The following is a 23482-nucleotide window of genomic DNA, read 5'->3' on the forward strand; positions in this document are numbered from 1 at the left end:
CCCGTTTCATGCCTGCAGATCTGACGGGCCGTTTCATGTTCATGTTCAAAGCCGCGTGGACGCCTCGATGTGATCCGTCTCTGGCGTTCCGACCGTGGCGGCTCTCCAGACAATGAGCCCGGCGGTTAACCCTTTGCTGCCGGCTGGGCCCGGGCTCCCGCCAGACCGCCCTGTCTGTGGGCCGGAGGAAGCCGCCATCGCGGCGCCTGCTGCCGCCAATTCAAAGGGACGTTATTCACGCAACAGACTGACGCTGTCATCGCAGACGCCCTCACGCGTGGATGAAGCCGGCGCCGGAGCTCGCCGTTCATCTGGCAGGAACGAGGCCTGATGACATCCAGCTCCGTTTTAGCTTCGCCGTTTCTGGCCTTTAAAAAAAGAAAAATACTATTATTGTTTGAAATGTTAAAGGGAAGTGGAGATATCAGGAGTAACCCCCCCCCCCCTGCCCCGGGGGGTAAATGAAAAGGCCAGAGCGGGGCCCCTGACTCGCCCCGGTGATATTTTAGGGCCGTTAAAGCTTCCCGTATCTTCCCTGGGGCGTGTAAATCCTTCCAGCCTGCTTTGTCGTCCCCGTATTTAAGAAGCTCCGATGCAAAGCCCCGAGTCGAGTATCGATCCGGCGATGACTCTCGCACGTACGTCAGCGGCGTGCAGCCGGAGCGCCAGGCTGCGCGCCGCGGCTGCGGGAAGTCGTCTGATTGGAGGAGATTTGGAAACGCAAGCGTCGCTCGTCGGCGCCGAACCGTTAAATCCGCTGCGAGCCCATCAATCAGGAGTAATGAGGTGATTTATTTGACACTGACAGCTTGATGGAGCGTATTTATCATAATAACGGCGTGCGTATACAGCAGCAGGATGACTCTGTGGGGGGGGGGGGGGGGTTGCTCCTGAACCCCCTAATTAGCAAGGTAAAGGATCTCCGAGTCGTGTTTCTGTGTCCCGAAGCAGAAAATGGGAGAACCTTTGAATCCCAGAGATGATCGCAGCTACCTTGATTCCCCGGCTGAACCGTGGATGAAAAGGCGGCGAGCAGCGAGTGGGCGGGTTGTTTGTGCTCACGTGTCGCTGCCCCCCCCCCCCCCCCCGAGAAACGCCCAGAAACAAACGCTAAAGCCTCGATGTGCCTTTGATTACATTTTAAATCCGTTAGCGTTATGCGCTTGTACTAACTATTAAAGGAGTATTACACCAGTCTCTACTCGCCATAACACATTTTGTAAATAATAAATACATTAAGGTCAGCTGGGGGGGGGGTTCTCTGCCTGCGGGTGTCTGGGTAGAGATCAGTGCGCCCGGTTCTGTCGTTCCCGCCGGGGAATGACGTTAAATAGCAGACGGGCCTCTGACTCCGTAAGCAGCAATCATAATTCCCCTCTAAAAGCTTCACGCCACTTAAGTTATTAACATTTAATAACAGCGTCGGAGTGGATTAACCCGTCAGACGGCGTTCCCATTAAGGGCTGCTCGTCACGGCTTCTGAGCCTCGGCCCGACTTCCACCTCGGGGGGGGGGGGGGCTTCTTTCTGTTTTTAGGTTGTCCGCTAATATTCACTCGGCTCCTCTCGTCTTTCCAGAGTTTTCCTCCGGGCCATCAGTCAGTACGCAGCCGTGCTGAACAAGAACTTTCTGGATCAGACCAACTTTAAGCTGCAGGTAAGCTCCGCCCCCCTGCGCCCCTAACTGGATCCTCACGGCGTGTTTTAGCGTGCGTAAAGCGCCTCCTTGTTCCTCCTCTCTGCCTCAGCTCTGGAGGAACTACTTCCAGCTGGCCGTGTCCTTCCTCACCCAGGAGTCGCTGCAGCTGGAGAACTTCTCCAGCGACAAAAGAGCCAAGATCTTCCACAAGTGAGTCCAACCGGCAGGAAGTCAGTCAAAACGGAGTTTAATAAGATTGGGGGGGGGCGGGGGGGGGGGGCTTGATAGAACCAGATAGTGATGGGAAACCCCTCTCTTGGAATTCCGATGCAGGTCTTCCTCCTCCAGGCATCCCATTTCCTCGTTGCTGTCCCTCAGCAGATGAAAACTCCAACAGAAATATTTTCCTGCATGAAGTTTCAAACGCTCCTGAACCCCCCCCCCCCCCCCCTCGTGGGCGGGACTCCTCGCCGGTCATCGCTTTATCGACCGGCCCGGAGAACGGGATGCATTATGCATTCCTGCCCCTCCCCCTTTACCGGCATTTATCAAGGCATCTATTTCTATTTTACAATCTGTCAATACCGGCTTTGCAGCGGCTCCGCCCTTTGACAGCTAAATATGCTAAGTGCTTTGAACCCGGCCGGAATGCTAAGAGGTGACCCCCCCCCCCGGGGTTTCTGGGCCGGCCCGCTCCTCGCTATCCGAACGCGTATCTTTGTGCAATGTTGGAAAGATAATCAATTTCGGATTCAGAATTCCAGCGGCGCTCCGGGGTGCCCTGAAATGTCACCGGGGGGGGGCGATAGCTCGGTATAGATATTAATTGCAGGTCAGGAGAGGAGGCGGCGTTCTGCACCCCCCCCCCATCAGGCAGACAGGCCTCGATCTCGGCTCAAACGTCTTCACGTTATTGATTTAGCAAATATTCTTAACCCTTTCCTCCATTGAATCGGGTGCAAGGAAGAGGGGGGGGGGGCGTTCAGACGCAGCTCGATGAAAATGTTCATCTCCTCCGTCTGCTCCGTGTTCTTGATCCGAGGAACGATCCCAGACATGTCCGATCGGGTTTGTAAGAACCAACGGGATCAGAGAGCCGGTCCGTCGTTCCGTCTCGCTGCTCACCTTTTCCCTCTCGTGTGAGCCGCTCAGTCCGTTCCGCCTCACCGTGCGTCCTCTCTGTGACCCGGCTCTGTTGGCCTGGAGGGAAGATGGGCCGCCGAGTCGTCATGGAGACGGGCTCCCGATCCCGATTCTAGTCGGAGCAGAGCTGGATGAGCTTGGAAGCTCGACGGAGGTCCGATCGGAACGCTGCCCTCGCCTCGCCTCCTTTAGATCTGACGCTCCATCCTGTTTGTGTTTCAGGTACCAGGACATGAGGAGGCAGATCGGCTTCGAGATCAGAGACATGTGGTTCAACTTAGGTAAAAAAAAACTTTATTGTTCCCATTTTCACCTCCGACTAAAGCACATGCATTCTTGTGTCTTTTTTTTTGTCCTCTCTATAGGGCCCCACAAGATTAAATTCATTCCGGAGATGGTGGGCCCCATCCTGGAGATGACGCTCGTCCCGGAGAGCGAGCTGCGCAAGGCCACCATCCCCATCTTCTTCGACATGATGCAGTGCGAGTTCCACCTGACGTGGAGCTTCCAGCGGGTGCGTTTGATTTTGCTGTGCTGTGATTATTCTGCACCGTTACCGGGGACAACGAAGCCGTTCTGCATGAGGAAACGTGTTTTTTGCTGCAGCTGTTCTTTAGATTTCCCGGCATTTTTCTTTTTTTTGGGGGGGGGGGGGGGACCAAACCCGTTAACACCCCCAGAGATCCAATACGATTACTGAAATGCTTTTCCAGCTGAATTCTCCCTGCAGCTTTGCAGCTTCGGAGGCTAACAGACGTGCTAACATGCATGAAAATGGAATGGGATGAAAGTTGGACCAGGACCCATCTTCAGATTCAGATTGGGTTGGAAGACGAGCAGACCTGTCCCCCCCCCCCCCCCAGCCTCAGAGAAAGCGAGCTCGCGCTAATGAATTGAAAAATTAGCTGCGCTGATTATTTACGCCTGCTCTGTCTAATTGCAGTTCGAGAAAGAGATCATCACCAAGCTGGATCACGAGGTGGAGGGGGGCCACGGAGACGAGCAGTACAAAGTCCTCTTTCAGAAAATGTAAGTGGGATTACGCCCCGGGCCTCTCGCCACTGGGATAATGCTAATCATCCCAAAATAAGACATGGCGTTCCTCAAAATAACCCCGGCGTGCTGATGATCACGCGGCGTCTCATCGCGTCGGGCGTGTCCGGGTGCTGAATCGGCCTTAACGGGCCAACGGAGAAGAATCGCCTCTGACGCACGCTTCGCCTAACCCTCTTTCCTCGCCGCCCCGCCCCGCCCCGCCCAGCTTGCTGGAGCACTGCAGGAAGCACATGTACTTGGCGACGAGCGGCGAGACCTTCGTCACCCTGGTGGTCCGCCTGCTGGAGAGGCTGCTGGACTACAGGACCATCACCCACGACGAGAACAAGGAGAACCGCATGAGCTGCACCGTCAACGTGCTCGTGAGACGCTTTCCTCTCCCCGGCGGTGGAATCGTGCCGCTCCAGACCCCGCTTGACCGGTTTCTGTCTTTTCCTTCCTGCAGAACTTCTACAAGGAGATCAAACGAGAGGAGATGTACATCAGGTGAGACTGATCCCGGCCGCCGCCACGGGGGGACGGGAGCGTCCGGAATAGGATTCCCATTCGCCTCTGTCCCGACGCGTCCGTCCGGCGGAGGTAACTCCCTCGCCGTTCCCCTGCAGGTACCTGTACAAGCTGTGCGACCTCCACAAAGAGTGCGACAACTACACCGAGGCCGCCTACACGCTGCTGCTCCACGCCAAACTGCTCAAGGTAGGCGCTCGCCACGCCAACCATCGCTCATGGCGAGAGCGAGCGGAATGCCCGTCTGATCTGGTTCCCGGAGAACCGGTCCCGTTTTCCTTGCTGGTTTTTGCCGACGCCTCGGGAAGCGTCTCCTCCCAGACGGGGGTTTTCGTGTTTCATCCACATCGCCGCCGTATTTGCATAAATAGCTGGCTGCCTCCGCCCTTCCGGGCGGTCCCGACTCGGGAGAGAAGGCCGTGACGGAATCGCATTTTCCTCGCCGTGTTTGTGTTATTATTTAAATTCCACTCATCTCCCAGCAGCAGCTGCGCCCCCCCCCCCCCCCGAATGATGAGGATCCGATTCTGCCTCCACCAGCGGCTCCGTATTAATTCGTCTTCCAGTGAAGCACCTTCAGCGATTTAAGGGGGCGAAGGCTTGTTCCAGGCATTTCTGGCGTGACGCTCTTTGCCCTCCTGACTGTCTTCCAGGCTTCTCTGAGCCCGTCCGGCCGGTGCCGGCGCCGTTTCACTGCCTCTGGTTTCCGTCTCGCCCGTTTGCGTCGACTGTAACTCACCTGTTTGTGTGGTACGGCGCCGCGTTGCCCCCCCACCCCCCACCCGCCGCTGCTAACCTGTCCTCCACAGTGGTCGGATGAGCCGTGCGCCGCCCACCTGACCCAGAGATACGGCTACCAGGCCACCACACAACTTCAACTCAAGGATCAGCTGTACCATCAGATTATCAAGTACTTCGATAAGGGCAAGGTGAGACCCCTCACCTGCCGGAGGTCAGCCACGCCCCCCCGATGACTCCTCCCCTAATGGATCGTCTCTTGTGTCCCGCAGATGTGGGAGGAGGCCATCGTTTTAGGAAAGGAGCTGGCCGAGCAGTACGAGAATGAAATGTTTGATTTTGAGCAGCTGAGCGAGTCTCTGGTGAGAAATGATCAGATTGTCGCTTCATATTCTGGGAAGGCGATCAATATGAATTGATACGTTTCCTGTAACGTGCTCTGGAAAGGATAAGTTTGGGAGCAGAGTCAAAGCATTCCAGGAATCGGAGGATGCTTGTTTGTCTCCGCAGCGGAAGCAGGCCCAGTTCTACGAGAACATCGTGAAGGTCATCCGGCCCAAACCGGACTACTTTGCCGTGGGATATTACGGGATGGGATTCCCCTCCTTCCTACGCGTGAGTACTCGCGTCCCGGCTCTCCTTGGGAAGGATCGGCAGCGCTGATTTTTCCGGCTGTGAATGTTATCCGGTTTATCCGAGGAGTATCTCTCGGCTCTTTTGACGCTTTGGAGGAATTCTCCGGGTTTCCTCCTCAGCTGTCCGTCTCTCTTTGCGTCTCTCCCGTGAGCACGCTCCGGGAGATGACGGGACGTCCCCGGCTCATGCGTTTTTAGAAGCGCTCCGTGTTCTCTCCCCGTTGGACGTATTTTTTTGTGTCGGGATAGAAGGCGGGGCCGTGCTCCTCAGGTAAGAGCAAGCTGTTTTTATAGCCTAATGTCCGTTTTAAGCTAATGAATGGAGCTGCTAAGTCACAGTTGGCCCACTATGAGTGCTAATTAATGGTTAGCGGCGGCGCTCCAGCTGCTGGGAGGTGAACGATGCTGATGGCGTGCGTCCTCGGCGCCGAATGAAGGCCTCCCTTTTTTCTTTCTTCCAGAACAAAATGTTCATCTACCGGGGGAAGGAGTACGAGCGCCGGGAGGATTTCGAGGCCCGCCTCCTCACCCAGTTTCCCAACGCGGAGAAGATGACGACGACCACGCCCCCCGGCGAGGACACCAGGTGCTCCTTGGGACAGTGTATCCTCAAAGCGGAATTGTCTTCTGCTCGCCGTCGTCTCCGTGGAGATTCACGGCGTCTTAGCGTTGCCTCACGATCTGGACATGATGTAAACACAAACAAACAAACAAACGGTTCCATCTAATTCTCCACCAGCCGATTGGAGAAGATCTCGCTCGCCTCTAGACGGAATCTTTGCTGTCGTCGTGACGACGGCAGGAAACTCCCATTCCAGCCACTTCCTGTCCGCTTCCATGTTGTTCCTTTGAGTCCAGCGCTTCCGTGTATTTCCGTGACGTTCCCGCTGAAGACATCCAGTGTTTCACGGTGAAGCCCATCCTGGACCTGCCTGACAAGTTCCAGAACAAGCTGGTCTCCGAGCAAATCCTGAGGTAAGCGGGCCGCCCGGCACCACGCACGCCCATTACACACAAAGCCACGCCTCTCGATCCGGCGAGCCCGCTTTACTCTCCGCAGTCGCTCGGAACGACGCGGCCGAAGCGCATCGCCGTTATTTCTGAGGCTCGTGGAGGAATGTTCTGACCTTGCTTTGTCCGGATCGCGCCGCTCCTCCATCTCCAGTCCGCCGGCTAACGGCGTGTAGAAGATTAATTAACCTGGAGGTCTGATTGTCGGCGGCGTCTTTCGGCCCGGTCTCGCCGTGTTCATTAAGAGGCGCTTTAGCCTTCGTGACCGAGCGCTGATCGTCCGTAACGGAAGACCCGAGCAGAACTTCAAAGCTCGTGAGCTCATAAAGTATACGAAGTATTGCATCTGGAAAGCGTCCCCTATTGTTCCACATCGTTTCTGTTTTTTTGTTTCTCCGCTGCATTCGGTGGGTCGACGCAGATTAAGCCCCGCCCCCGCCCCCCCCCGGCAGCCAGTCGGACTGCTGAGTGTTTGACCTGAAGCGAAGCGATGGAGCTGCAGATCGACCGTTCAGTTTTAATTTACTCCGCCGCTTCATTCTCTCTCCAGCTTCTACACCGTAAACGAAGTCCATAAATTCCAGTATTCCAGGAGGATTCCGGCGAAGAAGGGCGAGAAGGACCCGGACAACGAGTTCGCGGTAATTCCCGTTTCCCCTCTTTGTGTTTGTTTCAATAAAATAAGGCTCCAATCTCCTCCCGGCCGGAGCGTGTTGAGGGAATGGATGCCGAATGCCGGTTTGACTTTGTCGTCTCGGACGCCGAAACGCTTTCTCAACCCCGTCGGGTTTTTTTTATCGGGTCTCTCCCGGCTCTTTCTGCATCGCTGCTGCCATTTTGCTATTTATTAAAGGACGCCGCTCGCTTGTTTGAGGTTTATGTTGCAGGCGTTTTCCTGCGCGGTAAATCTTGCCTCTAATCGGCGCGGGCAGGTTCTCCACCAGGACGGGAGGACGCAGCCGGTTAATATCCGGGTCGGGAACGACGAGGGCCACGGATCAGACGGGGTTCCCGAGGCCTCGATGCGTTTAAATCACGTCAGACTTGACCCGCCTCACTGGGGCGTGGTCTAAGAAACGTATCTCCTCTGCAGAACATGTGGATCGAGAGGACCACGTACGCCACGGCCTACAAGCTTCCCGGGATCCTGCGCTGGTTCGAAGCCGTGTCGGTCTCCACGGTGAGTGGGCGTGGCTTGTCCAGTTGGGGTTTCGTAGACATAGACTCATCCGGAGACGCCTCCTCTTCCTGCGCCGCAGGAGGAGATCAGTCCGCTGGAGAACGCCGTGGAGGCGATGCAGCTGACCAATGAGAAGATCGGCAGCATGGTGCAGAGGCACCTCGGCGACCCCAACCTGCCCATCAACCCCCTCTCCCTGCTGCTGAGTGGGATCGTGGACCCGGCCGTCATGGGGGGCTTCGCCAACTACGAGAAGGTAGCCGGGGGGGGAAAGCGTCCCGACCGAAGGGCTCTCCGGGGCTTTCCCCCCTTCGCTCCCGTCCATCCTTGCGTCTCCTCTTCCTCAGGCCTTCTTCACCGAGAAGTACGTGCAGGAGCACAAGGAGGACCTGGAGAAGATCGACAAGCTGAAGGACCTGATCGCCTGGCAGGTGAGACGGAGGAGACGAAGCGAGCAGGCTGCTATCGTCCAAAGCTAATCGGCGCCGCCGGCGTCACGAGGCTCTTCTCGCTTCTCTTCCTGCTTCCTGTCGCTGGTTGCGAGGAACGAGTAAAATAGGTCGAGTCTCGGCGCCGCGTCTCTGAAGAGTTTTGTCTCGGCGGAACCTTTGGTCTCGGCTCGGCACGCGGGAACACGCCGGCGTGTTTGCTTCTGGCTTGGCGGCGCTTTGATGTCTGCGTTCTAATTACCAGCTTCCTTTTTTAAAGACCTTCCGATAGCGCGAGATAACGTACGTACGGAACCCGCCTGAAAAGGTTAGCCTAAAAATAAACATGTCGCTGCTCCATTCCTCCTGGAAGGAGGTGAATATCACAGACGGCCGATGTTTGACGAGCTTGTTATCCCGCCCGCCTTTACCTTCCGCACCTCTCGGTTATTTTTATATCCGTCTGGATCGCGACGTCTTTCCGAGGGACTGAAACGGCGTTCGAAACCGCGCTGCATCCCGAGCTGATTAGCAGGATTCCTCCCGTTCGGCCGCGTCGTTCCGTTTCTAATCGTCGTTAGACGGACGCCCGCGTTAGCGTCCGAGCCGCGTGGAAACGGGATGTTGTAGCTACCTTCACGCCATCTTTTCATTCTGCCTTTAATGTCTTACTCTTATTTATAGCGCCATCTATCTGCTCATTAGCGTGTCTGACTCAAAGGGCTGGCGGCATCATCGCCGCCACGGCGACGGGCATCCCGGAGGCGACGCGGCTTTCCCAGCGGCCCGGGCTTCGGCTCCGGCTAACTCTGTGTTGCGATGTTAGCATTGAAGCTAACGCCTCCAGACCAGCGACCTGTTGCCTAGGGTTACAATCCCTGATCTAGAAGTTGCTACGCGTAACTGCGCTAACCTTGAACCCTGAAGTGTCTCCCACACAGTGCTTACCTCTGCAGCCACCAAGCGGCGTTCCGTTGCCATGCCGACGCCGCCGCTCGGTTGCGCTCCATCATCCTGAGGTCTATAAAAAGATCTGGGTATCCTGGGAGACGTGGATCTTGCCTCGCTCCCAGTTTTTTCCGGCAGTCGCTTGTTTTCCGTGACCCCCCCCCCCTGCCCCCCCCCATCCCCTCTCAGCCTCCTCCTCAAAGGGGTCCCGGCGAGGATGAGCCTCAGGGCTAAAGGTCGTGTGGTTGAGGTTCATTCCTCTCCGCCGGGGGGTTAAATTGGATCAGGGTTTCTCACGCTTACACCCCCCCCCCCCCCCCCCAGATCCCGCACCTCGCCGAAGGTGTCCGCATCCACGGGGAGAAGGTGACGGAGGCGCTGAGGCCTTTCCACGACCGCCTGGAGGCCTGCTTCAAGCAGCTCCGGGAGAAGGTGGAGAAGCAGTACGGCGCCAAGTCTTTGGTAAGAACCCCCCCCCCCCTCCCCCCCCGGGGTGAGAAGACGGTTCTCCCATCAGACGACGACGATGATGATGATGATGATGATTCTTGGGTTTTCTCTCCTCTCCCTCTCAGCCGCCGGCAGACGAGCGACGGGGGTCTCGCCCCCCATCCATGATCCGCTCCTCCACCATGCCCTCCTCCCAGAGGCCGCTGTCGGTGGCTTCGGTCACCTCCATCTCCTCGGACAACTCCCCCTCCAGGCCCGGCTCGGACGGGTAACCCCCCCCGAGGGCGTGGCGCCGAACGGTGAACGCTCAGACGCCGTCACCGTCTCCTCTCTCATTCCAGCTTCGCCCTGGAGCCCCACCTGCCGAAGAAACTTCACACCAAGTCTCAGGACAAGCTGGACCGGGAGGAGCCCGAGAGGGAGCGCAAGGAGAAGAGGAAGGAGAAGAGGAACAGCAAGCACCAGGAGATCTTTGACAAGGAGATGAAGACCGCGGAGATCCTCCTGCAGCCCGCCGAAGCCGTCATCCTGTCAGAGACGGTACCGAGACAGTGGCCGCCTCCTCCTCCTGTTTGCTCCGCCCCCCGCTGTTCTTTATCTTTATCTGATTCCCTATTGGTTTTCCGCTGCATGTAAACTTGACTCCTCCCATTTATTTTTATTGATTGGTCGTGTAATTTGGTTTTATTTTAAGCCCCTGGGTAACGGACCCCCCCCCCCTCTGCTCTCCGCTCAGATCAGCCCCCTGCGACCCCAGCGACCAAAGAGTCAAATCGTCAACCAGCTGGGCGGAGACCGTCGCCTCTCGGTCTCGCCCGGACCCCCGTCTTCCTCCAACTCCGCCTCCTCGCCGGGGCCCCCGCCCATCACGCCCAGGAACAAGCACGCCATCGTCCTGCAGCCCGCTTCCAGTAAGCGCTTCGGTATTCCAGGGATGAGCTTTCCTGACCTTTAGCGCCACGGATGCTAATAGCGTAGCATCCTGCCTCTCAAATAGCATCTTTCAAACCATGTGAATTTTTAGAGGTCTCATTTTATGCAAAACACACTCAACAAAGATACCCCCCCCCCCCGCCCTCTGCAGATGCCCCCCCTCCTCTTTTGTCTGCTCCACCTATCAGACAGTAGGAAGCACAGGATAGAAAGCCAGCTGTGATGTCATAACGGGCATGATCGGCCCTCCTGCTGGGAGGAGACGATACAGAGCACACACAGGAGCAACATAAGCCACACCCACTTCCTTAAAGGGGCGTGGTTAGCCAGGCTATGACATGATCCAAGAATAAATACATCTGACAAATGTATTAATGATGCTTGCCCGGCGCCTGTTGATGATGTCATCCCGCTAGCCTTTAGCTTTCCCTTTTAGCCTGTCCTTCAGGTGTCTCACCGATGGCCCCCCCGTGGGGGGAGGGGGGCGTGTTGTCTGCTCTGTGTCCCGGCCGTCCGCTTTCAGAACCTCGCCTCTCCTCCGCAGGTCTGGAGCTGAACGGGACGGGCTGCTCCGACAAAGGCGAGACCCCCCCTCCGCTGCCCCTGAAAGGAGGCGCGGCTGATTACGGCAACCTGCAGGATAATCACGACTTGAGTCCCTCGACGCCGCCCCCGCCCCATCAGAGGGTAGGTGCCGTTTAATTGGGGCTCGTTAACGATGCCGGGTGGGGAGGGGGGGGGGGGCGATGCGTGACGTTCCCCATCGCCGCCGTTCGCCCCGTTACCTTCTGTGCGTCACGCGTGTCCCTGCCATCAGTCAGTCATCGGAAACGGCCCCCACCCGCCTGCTGTTATTTACCCCCCACGGAGCCGGCCCGGCGCCCAGACCTGATTGATTGGATGATTGCTTTGCCCCTCGCATCCATCAGGAGCTCCGTCGCTCGTTAATCAGCTGCTCATTGCTCCCTCAGCTCGCCGTTCCTCCGTCACGCGGGCCGGGGCTGAAACGGAGACTCTGCGTGACGGGTCTTCACTTACAGTCATTGACGGAGGCCATTGATTAGCCCCGCCTCCTCCTGTAGCTCCAATGCCGGACGCCGACCCCGTTGAAAGGCTTTCGGTTGACGTCTTGGACGCCACGCCCATCGGACAAGGTTGTGCGGTTGTCCTCCGCCTCTTTAGCCGTTAGCCGCAGCCTCTCCATCGTTTTCGGGTTTGCGTGCCCCCCCCCCCCCCCCTCCCCCGTTAACACGCCGACGGTACCGCGACGTGTTCAAAGGGTTGTGCTCCTTGCCGTCCGCCGTCATGGCGACGCCTTCAGATTGCTAAACGCTCCTGCTTTGTCGTCTTGCAGCATCTTCCTCCTCCTCTGCCCATCAAAACTCCGCCCCCGCCTCCCCCCAAGACCGCCAAGAAGCCGGCCTCCATCGATCCGTCCATCGTACAGTGAACAACGACGCCGACAGTCGGACCGAACGACACGTTGACAACGCGACAAAGACGACAGCCGCCCCCCCCGGCGCATCCCTTGCTCCCCATCGGTGATGCTTTCTGCAACGGGACGCGCGTTGCACAAACGAGCAGCCGCCGAAGGTATCCCCGGGACTCTCTGACCCGTGAGCTCGGAGCCGTGGCGTTCCGGACCCGATCCGGCGCTCCGGCGGGACGGGAGCCCGTTTTATTCCACTGTGTACAGAACTTTGTAAATATGATTTTATTTTATTTCAGGGTTGTTTTCTATGTGAGTTTACTCTTTTTATTAACGCCTCATTAGCAGCATTTATATGAAGCAAAAAAAAAGGCGGGGTGGGGGGCGTGGCAGAAAGAGAATGGGGGGTGGTTTTTGATTGGCAGGGACCTCCAGAGCTGGGGCGGGAGGACCCGTCTCACCTTCGTCGTCCTGGATCGCTGTAACCTTGGATTTCAGTAACGTTGATTTTCACTACTGACGTGATTCTGAATAAACTTTCAAATGTTTGTACTTTTAAAACAACAACAAACACGTCGGCGTCATCATTCCCAGCGAGCGGCGTGCGTTCGGCCTCCTGGCAGGACGAGTGCAGACCCATCTATGATGAACGGCTGCCTCCTCCTCCTCTTCCTCCTCACCTCTTCCTCCTTATTTACTGTAAACTGTCTAATAAAGAAGACAATGCCGCACACGACGCTAAATGTCAGCCTCTGCAGAAGGGACGCTTGTTGTCCAGACGCGCTTCCCCCGCCGCCGCCGCCCCTCCTGACGTGCAAACTTTATATCTTATACCTGCAAACAGCCGACGGAGCAATGATGACGTCAGATGAAAGGTATTCATCTTTACGTTTACCTGTGAACTTCACCGAACTCTTCAGGAGGTAAATCATCTTCTCCAAAGCTGGAGGTGCGGCATGTTTAGAGCCACACTGCCCCCTGCTGGCCGCGGCTGTCACTGCCTGCTACATAGGAGCCGGTTTGTATTTAACCTCTGCGTTGAGGGGGGGGGCAACAAACCAGCAGCATCTGGTCGGTGCGAGGATGCCATCAGAAGCAGAGGAGAACATTTAGCCAATGCAGGAGGAGGAGGAGGAGGAGGAGCAGCGGAGGCCGGAAGGAGACGACCCAGAGGAGCATCTATTCAGGTCAGAATAAATTCTCCTCCTTGAGCCTCACGGAGAGATGAATATTGTTTTTTATTATTTGTGTCCTCTCAGTGGAGCCAAGGTGAGCGACCCAAAGGTCCGCCCCTCCAGCGGGTGTTGCCTGTTCTGTCTTTGTTTGTCCCCTAGGGGGAGACGCTGAGCGGCACGAGCCGCTGGAAACTGAGACAATTCTTTTTTTTTTACACCAGAATTAAAGACTTGATCTGGTTCTATTATGATTTTATTGGCCTTAAATTGATTAATGTTCTGTTAAAATGTATAAAACAAGAAACAGCTGGAAGATGTCTGCAGAAAACAAGCTTGATGACTATCTCGGCCTGAAGATGACATAACAAAGCAGGCAAAAATAAATTAAAACTATTTGTGTATTATATTTATTTCATGTTGATATTTAAGAGTTTGTCATATAAACTATATAAACAAACACTTTCAGTTTCACTTTTTCAATTTGATAAACTATAAATACATAGCATTTTTTCCATACTCAACAAAAGCTCGTCTAGTGCGTAATTGCGCAGGACAACACCGGCCGTTAATGAGAATGTACCGGAACATGACGTGACGCATGCGCACGGTGCTCATTGGTAGATAAATTGAGTCGATACGAGGGGGCTGTATCAGGACAGACAGGGGGTGTGACGATCCCAAGTTTTTTTTCCCAGTGGGCTACCTGTGGAGGCTCCGGGCGCTGCGCGTAAAAGCGCATAAATACTGCGCCCTCCGAGGATGAACTCAGTCCTAAAGGAGAGACGCAAAGAGGAAATTCCAGTTTGGGAATCTGGTCGAGGCGGATTATGAACTCTTTTGGGCATCAACCCTCCCCCACCCAGCAGACCAGCCCCATCCAGCACCACAGCGCGCAGGAGCTCCTGGACATGGCCGTGTACTGCGACAACTACGGCGTGTACCAACAGAACCTCCACCACCACCACCCGCAGAGGCCGCCGACGCACCAGCCCGGCTTCGGCCTCGGAGAGTACGCCTCCCCGTCCACGAACCCGTACCTCTGGCTGAACGGACCCGGCATGAACTCCTCTGCGTACCTACCGGGGAACACCGGCTCGTCTTACATCCAGTCCGGATACGGGTCGAACCAGAGGCAGTTCCTACCGCCCCCGTCCGGGTTCGGTGGCGCAGACTTGGGGTGGCTGTCCATATCCAGCCAGCAGGAGCTCTTCAAGATGGTCAGACCTCCTTACTCCTACTCCGCGCTGATCGCCATGGCCATCCAGCACGCGCAAGACAAAAAGCTGACCCTCAGTCAGATCTATCAGTACGTGGCGGAAAACTTCCCTTTCTACAAGAAGAGCAAAGCCGGATGGCAAAACTCCATCCGGCACAACTTGTCCCTGAACGACTGCTTCAAAAAGGTGGCGCGTGACGAGGATGACCCCGGTGAGTCTGGAACATCTGTCACAACGTCTGCTTCACGCGTGCGTAAAGCTGTTTAAAGTCACAACGTCTGCTTCACGCGTGCGTAAAGCTGTTTAAAGTCACAACGTCTGCTTCATGCGTGCGTAAAGCTGTTTAAAGTCACAACGTCTGCTTCATGCGTGCGTAAAGCTGTTTAAAGTCACAACGTCTGCTTCACGCGTGCGTAAAGCTGTTTAAAGTCACAACGTTCGCTTCACGCGTGCGTAAAGCTGTTTAAAGTCACAACGTCCGCTTCATGCGTGCGTAAAGCTGTTTAAAGTCACAACGTCTGCTTCATGCGTGCGTAAAGCTGTTTAAAGTCACAACGTCTGCTTCATGCGTGCGTAAAGCTGTTTAAAGTCACAACGTCGGCTTCATGCGTGCGTAAAACTGTTTAAAGTCGCAACGTCTGCTTCATGCGTGCGTAAAGCTGTTTAAAGTCACAGCGTCTGCTCCATGCGTGCGTAAAGCTGTTTAAAGTCACAACGTCTGCTTCATGCGTGCGTAAAGCTGTTTAAAGTCACAACGTCTGCTTCATGCGTGCGTAAAACTGTTTAAAGTCGCAACGTCGGCTTCATGCGTGCGTAAAACTGTTTAAAGTCGCAACGTCTGCTTCGTGCGTGCGTAAAACTGTTTAAAGTCGCAATGTCTGCTTCGTGCGTGCGTAAAACTGTTTAAAGTAACCCTATCCGTGGAATGTAGCCCTGTTTATGCCAAAAGTCTGTCCTCCGCGTTCAACGTGTTTCTCTTGTCCAGGTAAAGGGAATTACTGGACGCTGGACCCCAACTGTGAGAAGATGTTCGACAACGGGAACTTCAGAAGAAAGCGGAAACGGAGAACCGACATCAACGGATCTGACGGCGCCGCTGCGCCCGTCAAGACGGAAGACGGCGCGCTCAAGATCTCCGACACCGCCAGCCTGCTGAGCTCCTCCCCGCCCAGCCTGCGCGCATCCCCGGCCTCCACGGAGCCCAAGTCGTCCCCGTCCCCGTCCGCGGAGCACAGCCCGTGTTTCAGCAGCTTCGTGTCCAGCGTGAACTCTCTGCTGGCGGCCAGCGGGGAGCGGGACTACGGGGGGGTGCCCGAGACCAGGGAGGGCCTGTCCGGACCGGGCTCCTACCCGCCCTCTTTAATCTCCCCCCTGAACGCGGACAATAGAATGGGCTACTACCCCCCAGCGCAGAGCCTCTCCAACCACTTCAGCGTCAATAACCGCGTCTACGGCCGCGAAGGAACGGAGGTGTAGACGCGTCATCACCCCGCAGTCCTCGCGGTTATTGTTTTTATTCTGCTTTTTTTTGGGGGGGGGGGCTCAATGTAGAACTATAGCACTGGGACCGAACTGGTATTTTCCCACCATGACGCCTGGTATCCTGGGAAAAGTTAAACGTTCATTCAGCCCAAATCAGAGGGACGCAAACTTTATTTAGTCTTTTCTACCGGTTCGATTCCCTGTTTTAAAAGCAGAAGAGGAAATGTGTACAGAGATTACTTTCTTGTAATTCAGACCGAATTGTGTTTTATTTAAACTCAAGTGGATGTTTGAATAAAAATCTTTACATTTTAACTTTCCCGTTTGAGGTTGTTGTTGGAGAGTCGGACGAAAAAAGACAATCAGCTTATCTCGTTGGTTCCTTTTTATTTTACGAATGTCACGTGCTTTTCTCATTAAGTTTATTCGTGCGTAATGAAGCACTGGAGCTTCGGATCAGTTTAGCGTCCTGGCGTCACTCCTTGACGTCATTGACGATAAATAGTTTAAAAAAAAAAGAAATCCCTCAGGTCCAAACAGACTTGACCATTATCCAGATTTCATTCTGAATGTTTCGTAATAAACTGGTGATTTCTCCGTTGTTCCGGAGCCTGAAAGCTGAGCGTGTGGAAGACGGAGACATTTCCCGCTCGTCTCTTCCAATAGTCCCGTTTCAGTGAGCAGCCGGACCTTCGGCTTCCTGCTGCAGGGTTCAGGCCGCTCCTGTCCTGTCCTGCTCACCGAACAGAAGCGTGCCTTCGGTGCCCAAACACCCACAGTTTCCCTTAAACACGTCTAAACTTAAGTTCCCGTCGCTGTTTCCAAGCTGCCTTTGCTGCATTTCTTGCACCTGTGTCCCGCTTCCCCCCCCCCCCAAAGTGTCACGCAAGGCGCCGGCTGTTTGTTGTGTGTCCTGATTATGGGACCAGAGAGTCCAGCAGCGTGCACATTTTCCTTTGTTGTGCTGGCGAGCCCCGGACAGAACAGAAAGCCCGCTATTGGGGAGAGAATAGTGTGCGGCCCGCGCGGAGGGATGATTGAAGCGATTTAACGCCCTTGTCTTGCTTTATCTCCAAACAATATGGATACGCACAGAATCAAAGCGGGTAAACAGGAGGAAACACCTCGTAATTGGGTGAGAATGGAAATCGCTCAGGCGCTCTGTGGTCGGGAATAAAAGGGAAATTAATTGACACGACTTTCGTGGCCCTTGTTGGAGCACAATGGAAGCCGGCCATTCGAGAGATCCCCTCCTGGGCTCGAATGAAAATATTACGATCTGAAGATGTGGGAACAAATTATCTCCCTCTGGCCACATTTCGCTCTATTATCCACGGAGCGGGGGCCTCCGGTCGGACAAAGAGGATTCTTGTCATGCGGGATCAGGTTCTCACAGCTCCGAGGAAATCCTCTGTGAGTGGCGCGTTCCACAACCGGAGGCCTTTCGGCGCTCGTGAAGAACCAACACTGTTTTCCTTTCGTTTTTAGGAAGCGATCGATATTGTATCCGAAATCTTTTTAATCCGGGCGTTCTGGTGGGCAGCGTAGGAGCGAAACTTTTAATTCTGACAGCAGAATATTTTAACTGTTTTATATTCAAATACGTCCTCGTCCAGTCGGATCAAGGCGCCGCCCTAAAGTTGCACACACAAAGAAAGAAATTCCTTCACCTGCCTTCCAAGTTCGACTCCCATTCCTTTAGGCCTCAGAAAGGTTTCGCTCCAGCGCCCCCACGCCCGGAGGGCACATTTACCCGGCTGCCATGAATATCAGTCAGGCTGCCTGCTCCAGGCCCCCCCCGGCTCCGAGGCCGGGGGGGGGGGGGGGCAGGCCCAGCAGAACAGGGTGGCCGCCGGTCCTCACGCACGCCTAGTGGGCTTAAACTCATAATGATGGGTTTCAGCCACGGAGGGTCATCCCTCCGAGGCGATGGAAGGAGCTGGTCTTTTAGAACTGGATTAATTTAATCCCCTTTTCCTGTCCGGGACCAAAACCAGCAGCGGGTTGTCCGGGTCGTCCGGGTTGTCCAGGGGGGGGGGGGGGGAGTACAGTCTGGGTCCACGCTGAAAATTGACATCTGTTTGTAGCAGTCAGAGGGCATCGCAGGTTCTTCTCTCACAGCTCAATCTCACGAGGAAGTTAAATATCTCAGAGAACCATTATGATGACAGAGAAATGGGTGGGGGGGGGGGCGCCACGCCTTTAAACGGGTAGCTGAGGAGAATGTCTGCCCGATTCGGTTTCATCCTCCTCCGTCAGAGGCCCATAAAAAAATCCCAACGTATGGGCCGGAGCGGCGTGGGATCGCCGCTCGGGATGGGCAGCATGTGGAATATTTTACACAGAACAAGAGGCATAATCTGCAGGGGAGCACTTTGAGAAGACTCCGAGAATTCTCTCTCCTCCATGTAGGACTAGAAGGATCCAGAATTATTGGAGGGCCCGGAAGGCCAGGATACAAGGAATAACAAGTCTGGAAAACCGATCCCAAAGCAGTGCAACCGATCCCCACCTCTCAATCTGTCGCTGGAATATATTATAACAAAGTCTTTGTTCTCACATTAGGGAACTGTGAGGCAGATCATCCGTTATCCGTGACCGCTGTCATAACAAACCGTGGCGGTGGTTTTACACACCGACCGAGGGCTCCATAAAACCAAGAGGATCCAACAGAGTCCTTGTCCCGACTCTTTTCATCAGAGTTTTATTCTCAGATGATCTCAGGACTTCTCAAAATTCCGAACCGTGACCCTCGTGGGAGCAACATCCGAGGTTCACGGAACAAATACCTACCGGCTAATGCGTGATCATTTCGGGACCCGCTTCGGGCCGTCGCCCGGCGATAACGGTTCATCGTCTCCCTGGAGACGAGACGGTTCCTGAACGTTTTACACTACAGCGACCGGAGGAGACGTAGCGTGTTCTGTGCTGCGGACGCCTCGCAGTGATCCCACCCGGCTAGCAGCACCTGCACGCTGTCAGTACCTGCTCCTCACAGACAGGAAGTGGTGACAGATGACAGAGGAAGTGGCTGCCCAGAGGGAATCTCTTTTACCCGCTGCGGCCCGGAACCTTTGGTGGCGAGACGGAAGCGAGGAGATCATTCGGTACTCGGGGGGGGGGGGTTACCTCCGCACCGCTTGTCAGGGGGCTGTGAGGAGATCTTAAGGAAGGCATGTCCCAGATGAAGAAGCCCCCGCCCGTCGAGCGACGCAGCCCACCTGGAGCGCCGCGTCATCCTGACGCTACGGCGTGTTTCTGCAGGACGGATCTCATGGGCCTCTTTTTTTTTTTTTTCCATTTGGCTGCAGTCCTGTGTGATGCTGGTGCATCTGCCCCAGGGAATTCACAAACTGCCCCCCCCCCCCTCCCGGCCCCTAATGAGACCCCCTACCTCCCGCCTCTATTATGAGGGGGACGCATACCAATAGAGAGACAGCAGAGAGGAGACAGGCCCAAACCTCTGGAGCCCTCCTGGCCTCGACCTTCAAACGGTCCCATCGGAGGGGAACATAAAGGCTCCGATCAACATTCGGCCCAGATTTGGGTTTCCGTCCACGTAAGCCGCAGATGATCTACGGCTGAGGGCTCTAAATGACAGGCTCTCGAAAAGGGACATGCCCCCCCCCCCCCCCCTCCCCTCCAAATGCCTCCATTGTGTTTGCCACTAATCCCAGCATGCACTTCAAGGCGCTGCTTTTGGCTTCTGAGGCAGCTGCTATCTGCACCTTAAGGAGGAGGGGCAGAAAGGCAGCGCTTTAATCATGGAGATGCTCCGCTGTGATAAGATGATCGCACCCTTGTGCGTGGAATTCGAACACAATCAGCTGTTGGTATGTCTTATTTTATTGCCTGGATTAATTAACATCCTGACATTTCAGCAGCAAATGAAAACACATTTTAACACACTGTGGGGGGAGTACAGGAACGATTTATGCTAATTAGCCAAGCAAGCGAGCGTGTTGACTCTGGATTCCAAACAGGTTGTGTTTCGACCATAAACACGACATGCAGCCTGTCAGGGAAAACAGGCTTCCAGGCTAACTCCTGTTAGCGGCGGCTCGGTCTGCCGAAACGGCATTTTAAGAAAAATATATTTTCTGCAAGAAAAAGCAAGCGTTGTGTCAACAATCGTTTCCCTTTGGCATGCCACCGCCGTGACAGCTAGGGATGCTACACCTAGCTTAGCTTAGCATAGCTTAGTTTAGATACAGCTTATGTTATGACACAAAGCCAAGTAAAATATTTTTAGTAGCTTTTCTTTCTAAAGTATGTCTCGGCTCGCTTCTGCCGATTTGAAGAGGCTCGGTATTCGGACCCCTGCCGTTCTCAGCATGGAGCGGATGCTACAACTTTTTCCCGACGTCAGGAAAGCTGTGAACGGCTCCTGTGGGAACATGTTCCGATTCTGAAATGAAATCGTCCCACATTCGTCGTCTAGATGTTCGGTGAGCGTTTAGGCGGGACGTGAGGAACGACGGGGAACCTTCTTAATTAGGCGGGTCTGGACCCGGCTAGATGGCTCTGTCGGACCGTCAGCGCCCCTCCCTGTATGAACGGTGTAATTATCCCTTTCATTACTCTCTGCCTTCAGACGACCTGATGGAATTCAGAAGGAGGTGTCGCTATCTATTATCATTATGCTAATGGTCTTGTGACCACCAGTTAAATCACAATAGAGAGGAGGCATAAAACTAGCTATCAAGCTAGTCTGCCAGTCTTGAGGACCACCCTGGTCTGTCTGCAGCTGGACAGGTCACTACATGTCCACAGGCCAATGGGGGGGGGGGGGGGGGTACAAACCAGGCGGGGACGGCCCGCCTTGGGACGGGTCCTGGAGGGCGAGACCCTCATCTGCACCCATTTGAATATGATTGGTCACCGCTGAGCAGACTCGGCATGCTTTGTGAGGTCGTTCCTCGGGGCTCCTGCGGCGTCTGGACGATGGAGCGACAAGCGATTTGTTTCCACCCTGGTAGACACGGGCCTCTGCGTACTGGGAGCTGGTCCATCCAACCATGGATTTGTTGCTGCAGAATCATCCGCCGCCGCCGCCACCTGCAGTGTCAAAAATCTCCCCGAATGGTTAAAGCACCAAAGATTCCAGACGCATTTCCTGTGACTGATCCTCGTGAACTTAAAGTAGGAATTAGGAATATATTTTGAGTGGGGCAGAACTTTAAAACCTCGCTAAAGCTTGCATTCGTTTGAAAAACGCAGAATTTAGGAGCGGCATTGAGTTTCTGCGGAGGAGATGACGCTCGTTGGGTCGTTGGGGTATGACAGCTGCTACAATTAGATCGGACCGTCCAGCCAATAAAAATAATGAGGATGAATCACAGAGTCGTGTCGTTTTTAATGGTGTGTAATGGTACGAGCGCTGACAGCATAATGGCTCTCCCATTACGCGGCGGCCGAGGCCTCGTCCAATCACTATACTTAACCGTCATGGAGGCTATCATCCCGGGCCCGTATTACCGGACGGCCTTTAATGAAGAGCACCATCATCGGGTTTAATGAAAAGAGCCACCTGTTGAAAGCGCGTGGACCGACCTCGCGGGGAAGGCGGCCGTTTAAAGATGAATCGCGCCACTCATGGAGGATCGTGCACGCCGTAATGGGATGCGTCTTTAACCACAGATGGGTTTAAGCCCCCCCCCTCCCCCAAAAAAAAAAAGTCCCATGGTTTTATTTTTAAAACCAGACTCGGCCACAGTTTGTCATAACCTCCAGATACGGAATGAAGGCTCGGAATCAGAGGCGGATTGAGGTTTTTTTGGGGGGGGGGCAAAGGGGAATATAAAGGGCACCAGAATCACTTTGTGATGTCAGAAATATTCGATGCCAGGATGATTAGAGGACGGGAGCGGAGAAAAGTGTATCCCGATGATGGAAACGTCCCGCTGTCTCTCCCGTTGTCTTCGGCGCGGTGGGGCGGAGTTGGGTAGCGGGAGCACCTGCGGGTCAGGTCGGACTATTATTTACAGTCAACAGCTCCGGGGATCCACATGTGGGACGGATCAGAAGTTTTAAATAGCAATAGCAAGAAGTTTCTGGTTCTTTGGACTCCTGCGGAACAGCGGCAGCAGATTAGAGTCTGCAAACCTTTACGTTCCGAGCTTTCTCGCCGTGCTCTTTCGCCTTATGGCGAGTAGAACGCTCGTCTCAGCGGGTCGCTCTTAAGTCGCACTTAGAGGATTAGAAGGCGTTCCAAAGAGCACAAGGAGTAAAGTTTGGAATAATTTCACTCCTCGCCTTCACGTGGAATAAATAGCTAATTTATGTATGGGGTCAAATTCAAAGGAACCCATAGCGGTCCCAGAAAGTGGGTTTGGGCTGTGTTCCAGGAGCTGGCGGGGGGTTCCCCGTGTGGGACAGTATGTGTTACCCCTGTGATATCTTACCCATTTGACAGAAGGTACATTTATGTTCCCATGATTCATAGTTTCTGTCAGGGTCATTTTAAACCTCCTCACCTGCATCTCACGTTTAAATCTTCACACGTCGGAGTCTGAACGGGGAAGGAGAGGAACGCCGGGATAAATCACGGCAGGCGACGGTTCCCATACGTCTCCGGTTTTATCGTGTCTCGGGATCTTCTTCTGTCTTGACGCGGTTCTGATTCGGTGACGCCGCTTTTCATTTATTTGGACTGGAGGGACGTGCAGGTTGTCGCCGTGGTGACGAATAGCTAATTTCAGATTATTCCAAAGGTATCTAATTTCTGTTTCTGACCACCTCGTCTCGTCTCTCTGGGTTCGAGTTGTCGCTGTGGCGATGGATCAGATGTTGACTAAACCGAATTCACGCCGGCGCACCAGAGTAACGTCAAACCGCGGCTATCAGCAATCTGTGGAAGCGGCTCGGCAGGATCCAGATCACGAGACGGCCTTTAAAGGTCCTGAGCGGGACGACTCAAAGTGTCAGTCAGCGTCTCCGGTTTCGCCCTCGGAATGACTGAAGGGCGACGGACATCACTTAGGGATCCCCGGGGAAGACATTCCTTCAGGACTTAGTGTTGTTCCTGCCGTCGCCGGAGCTCGCTCCATTAAGAGAATCTGGCGGGGGGGGCAGGCTGTTGGTAAAGCCCGCCGAAGGCCAGGGCTCTGTCGGACAAACCTCTGAAGGTGTAATCCGTAGTGTTAAAAGCGGAGCCAGCGACCTCTGGTTTGAACTATCCGCCGGCCGTCGTGTCCTCAGCCGACTATTAAAGTTAGAATTCAACTGAGTGGCACGTCTCAAACGTTTACATGCAGCCCCTATTCTCCGGCTCAGGATCTGAGCCCCCCCCTGCCCCCCCCATGCCTTCCCAGAGGTTGTGTTACTGCATCCATACATCACCCTGACGTGGGTGCACTCACTGAGACGGCCCGGCTAGACCCCGTCTCAGGCCGATGACATATTTGCCATTCCGCTCAGTGAGGTGTGCGAGCATCTGATCACTCATCGCCGCCACGGATCCCCCCCCCGCCTTCAGCTGCACCCATCCTCCGTGCGACTTCTATCAAAGGT

General features: G+C 54.8%; 2 protein-coding genes across 2 annotated transcripts in view; both read left to right on the forward strand.

Annotated features, from left to right (window-relative positions):
* The window catches only part of dock1 (dedicator of cytokinesis 1), a 25348-nt gene extending 12734 nt beyond the window's left edge, over positions 1 to 12614 (forward strand). Inside the window, exons 19-42 of the mRNA XM_068754814.1 lie at positions 19 to 94; positions 1578 to 1656; positions 1748 to 1848; positions 3004 to 3062; positions 3147 to 3295; positions 3725 to 3810; positions 4043 to 4199; positions 4283 to 4323; positions 4443 to 4533; positions 5154 to 5273; positions 5355 to 5444; positions 5593 to 5697; positions 6179 to 6320; positions 6611 to 6692; positions 7279 to 7369; positions 7822 to 7908; positions 7988 to 8164; positions 8256 to 8339; positions 9609 to 9746; positions 9860 to 10002; positions 10076 to 10274; positions 10471 to 10645; positions 11212 to 11354; positions 12022 to 12614. Coding sequence (XP_068610915.1) covers positions 19 to 94; positions 1578 to 1656; positions 1748 to 1848; positions 3004 to 3062; positions 3147 to 3295; positions 3725 to 3810; positions 4043 to 4199; positions 4283 to 4323; positions 4443 to 4533; positions 5154 to 5273; positions 5355 to 5444; positions 5593 to 5697; positions 6179 to 6320; positions 6611 to 6692; positions 7279 to 7369; positions 7822 to 7908; positions 7988 to 8164; positions 8256 to 8339; positions 9609 to 9746; positions 9860 to 10002; positions 10076 to 10274; positions 10471 to 10645; positions 11212 to 11354; positions 12022 to 12117 — 2711 coding nt within the window. The 3' untranslated portion in view covers positions 12118 to 12614. The remainder of the gene's footprint in view (positions 1 to 18; positions 95 to 1577; positions 1657 to 1747; positions 1849 to 3003; positions 3063 to 3146; positions 3296 to 3724; positions 3811 to 4042; positions 4200 to 4282; positions 4324 to 4442; positions 4534 to 5153; positions 5274 to 5354; positions 5445 to 5592; positions 5698 to 6178; positions 6321 to 6610; positions 6693 to 7278; positions 7370 to 7821; positions 7909 to 7987; positions 8165 to 8255; positions 8340 to 9608; positions 9747 to 9859; positions 10003 to 10075; positions 10275 to 10470; positions 10646 to 11211; positions 11355 to 12021) is intronic.
* Positions 12615 to 14098: 1484 nt separating this feature from the next.
* On the forward strand, positions 14099 to 15964 carry foxi1 (forkhead box i1). The gene is made up of 2 exons (XM_068754630.1): positions 14099 to 14699; positions 15474 to 15964. The coding sequence occupies exons 1-2, from the start codon at positions 14099 to 14101 to the stop codon at positions 15962 to 15964; spliced, it is 1092 nt and encodes a 363-aa protein (XP_068610731.1).
* Positions 15965 to 23482: the final 7518 nt, after the last annotated feature.

This window comes from Brachionichthys hirsutus, chromosome 21, assembly GCF_040956055.1.
Source record: "Brachionichthys hirsutus isolate HB-005 chromosome 21, CSIRO-AGI_Bhir_v1, whole genome shotgun sequence".
Classification (NCBI taxonomy): domain Eukaryota; kingdom Metazoa; phylum Chordata; class Actinopteri; order Lophiiformes; family Brachionichthyidae; genus Brachionichthys; species Brachionichthys hirsutus.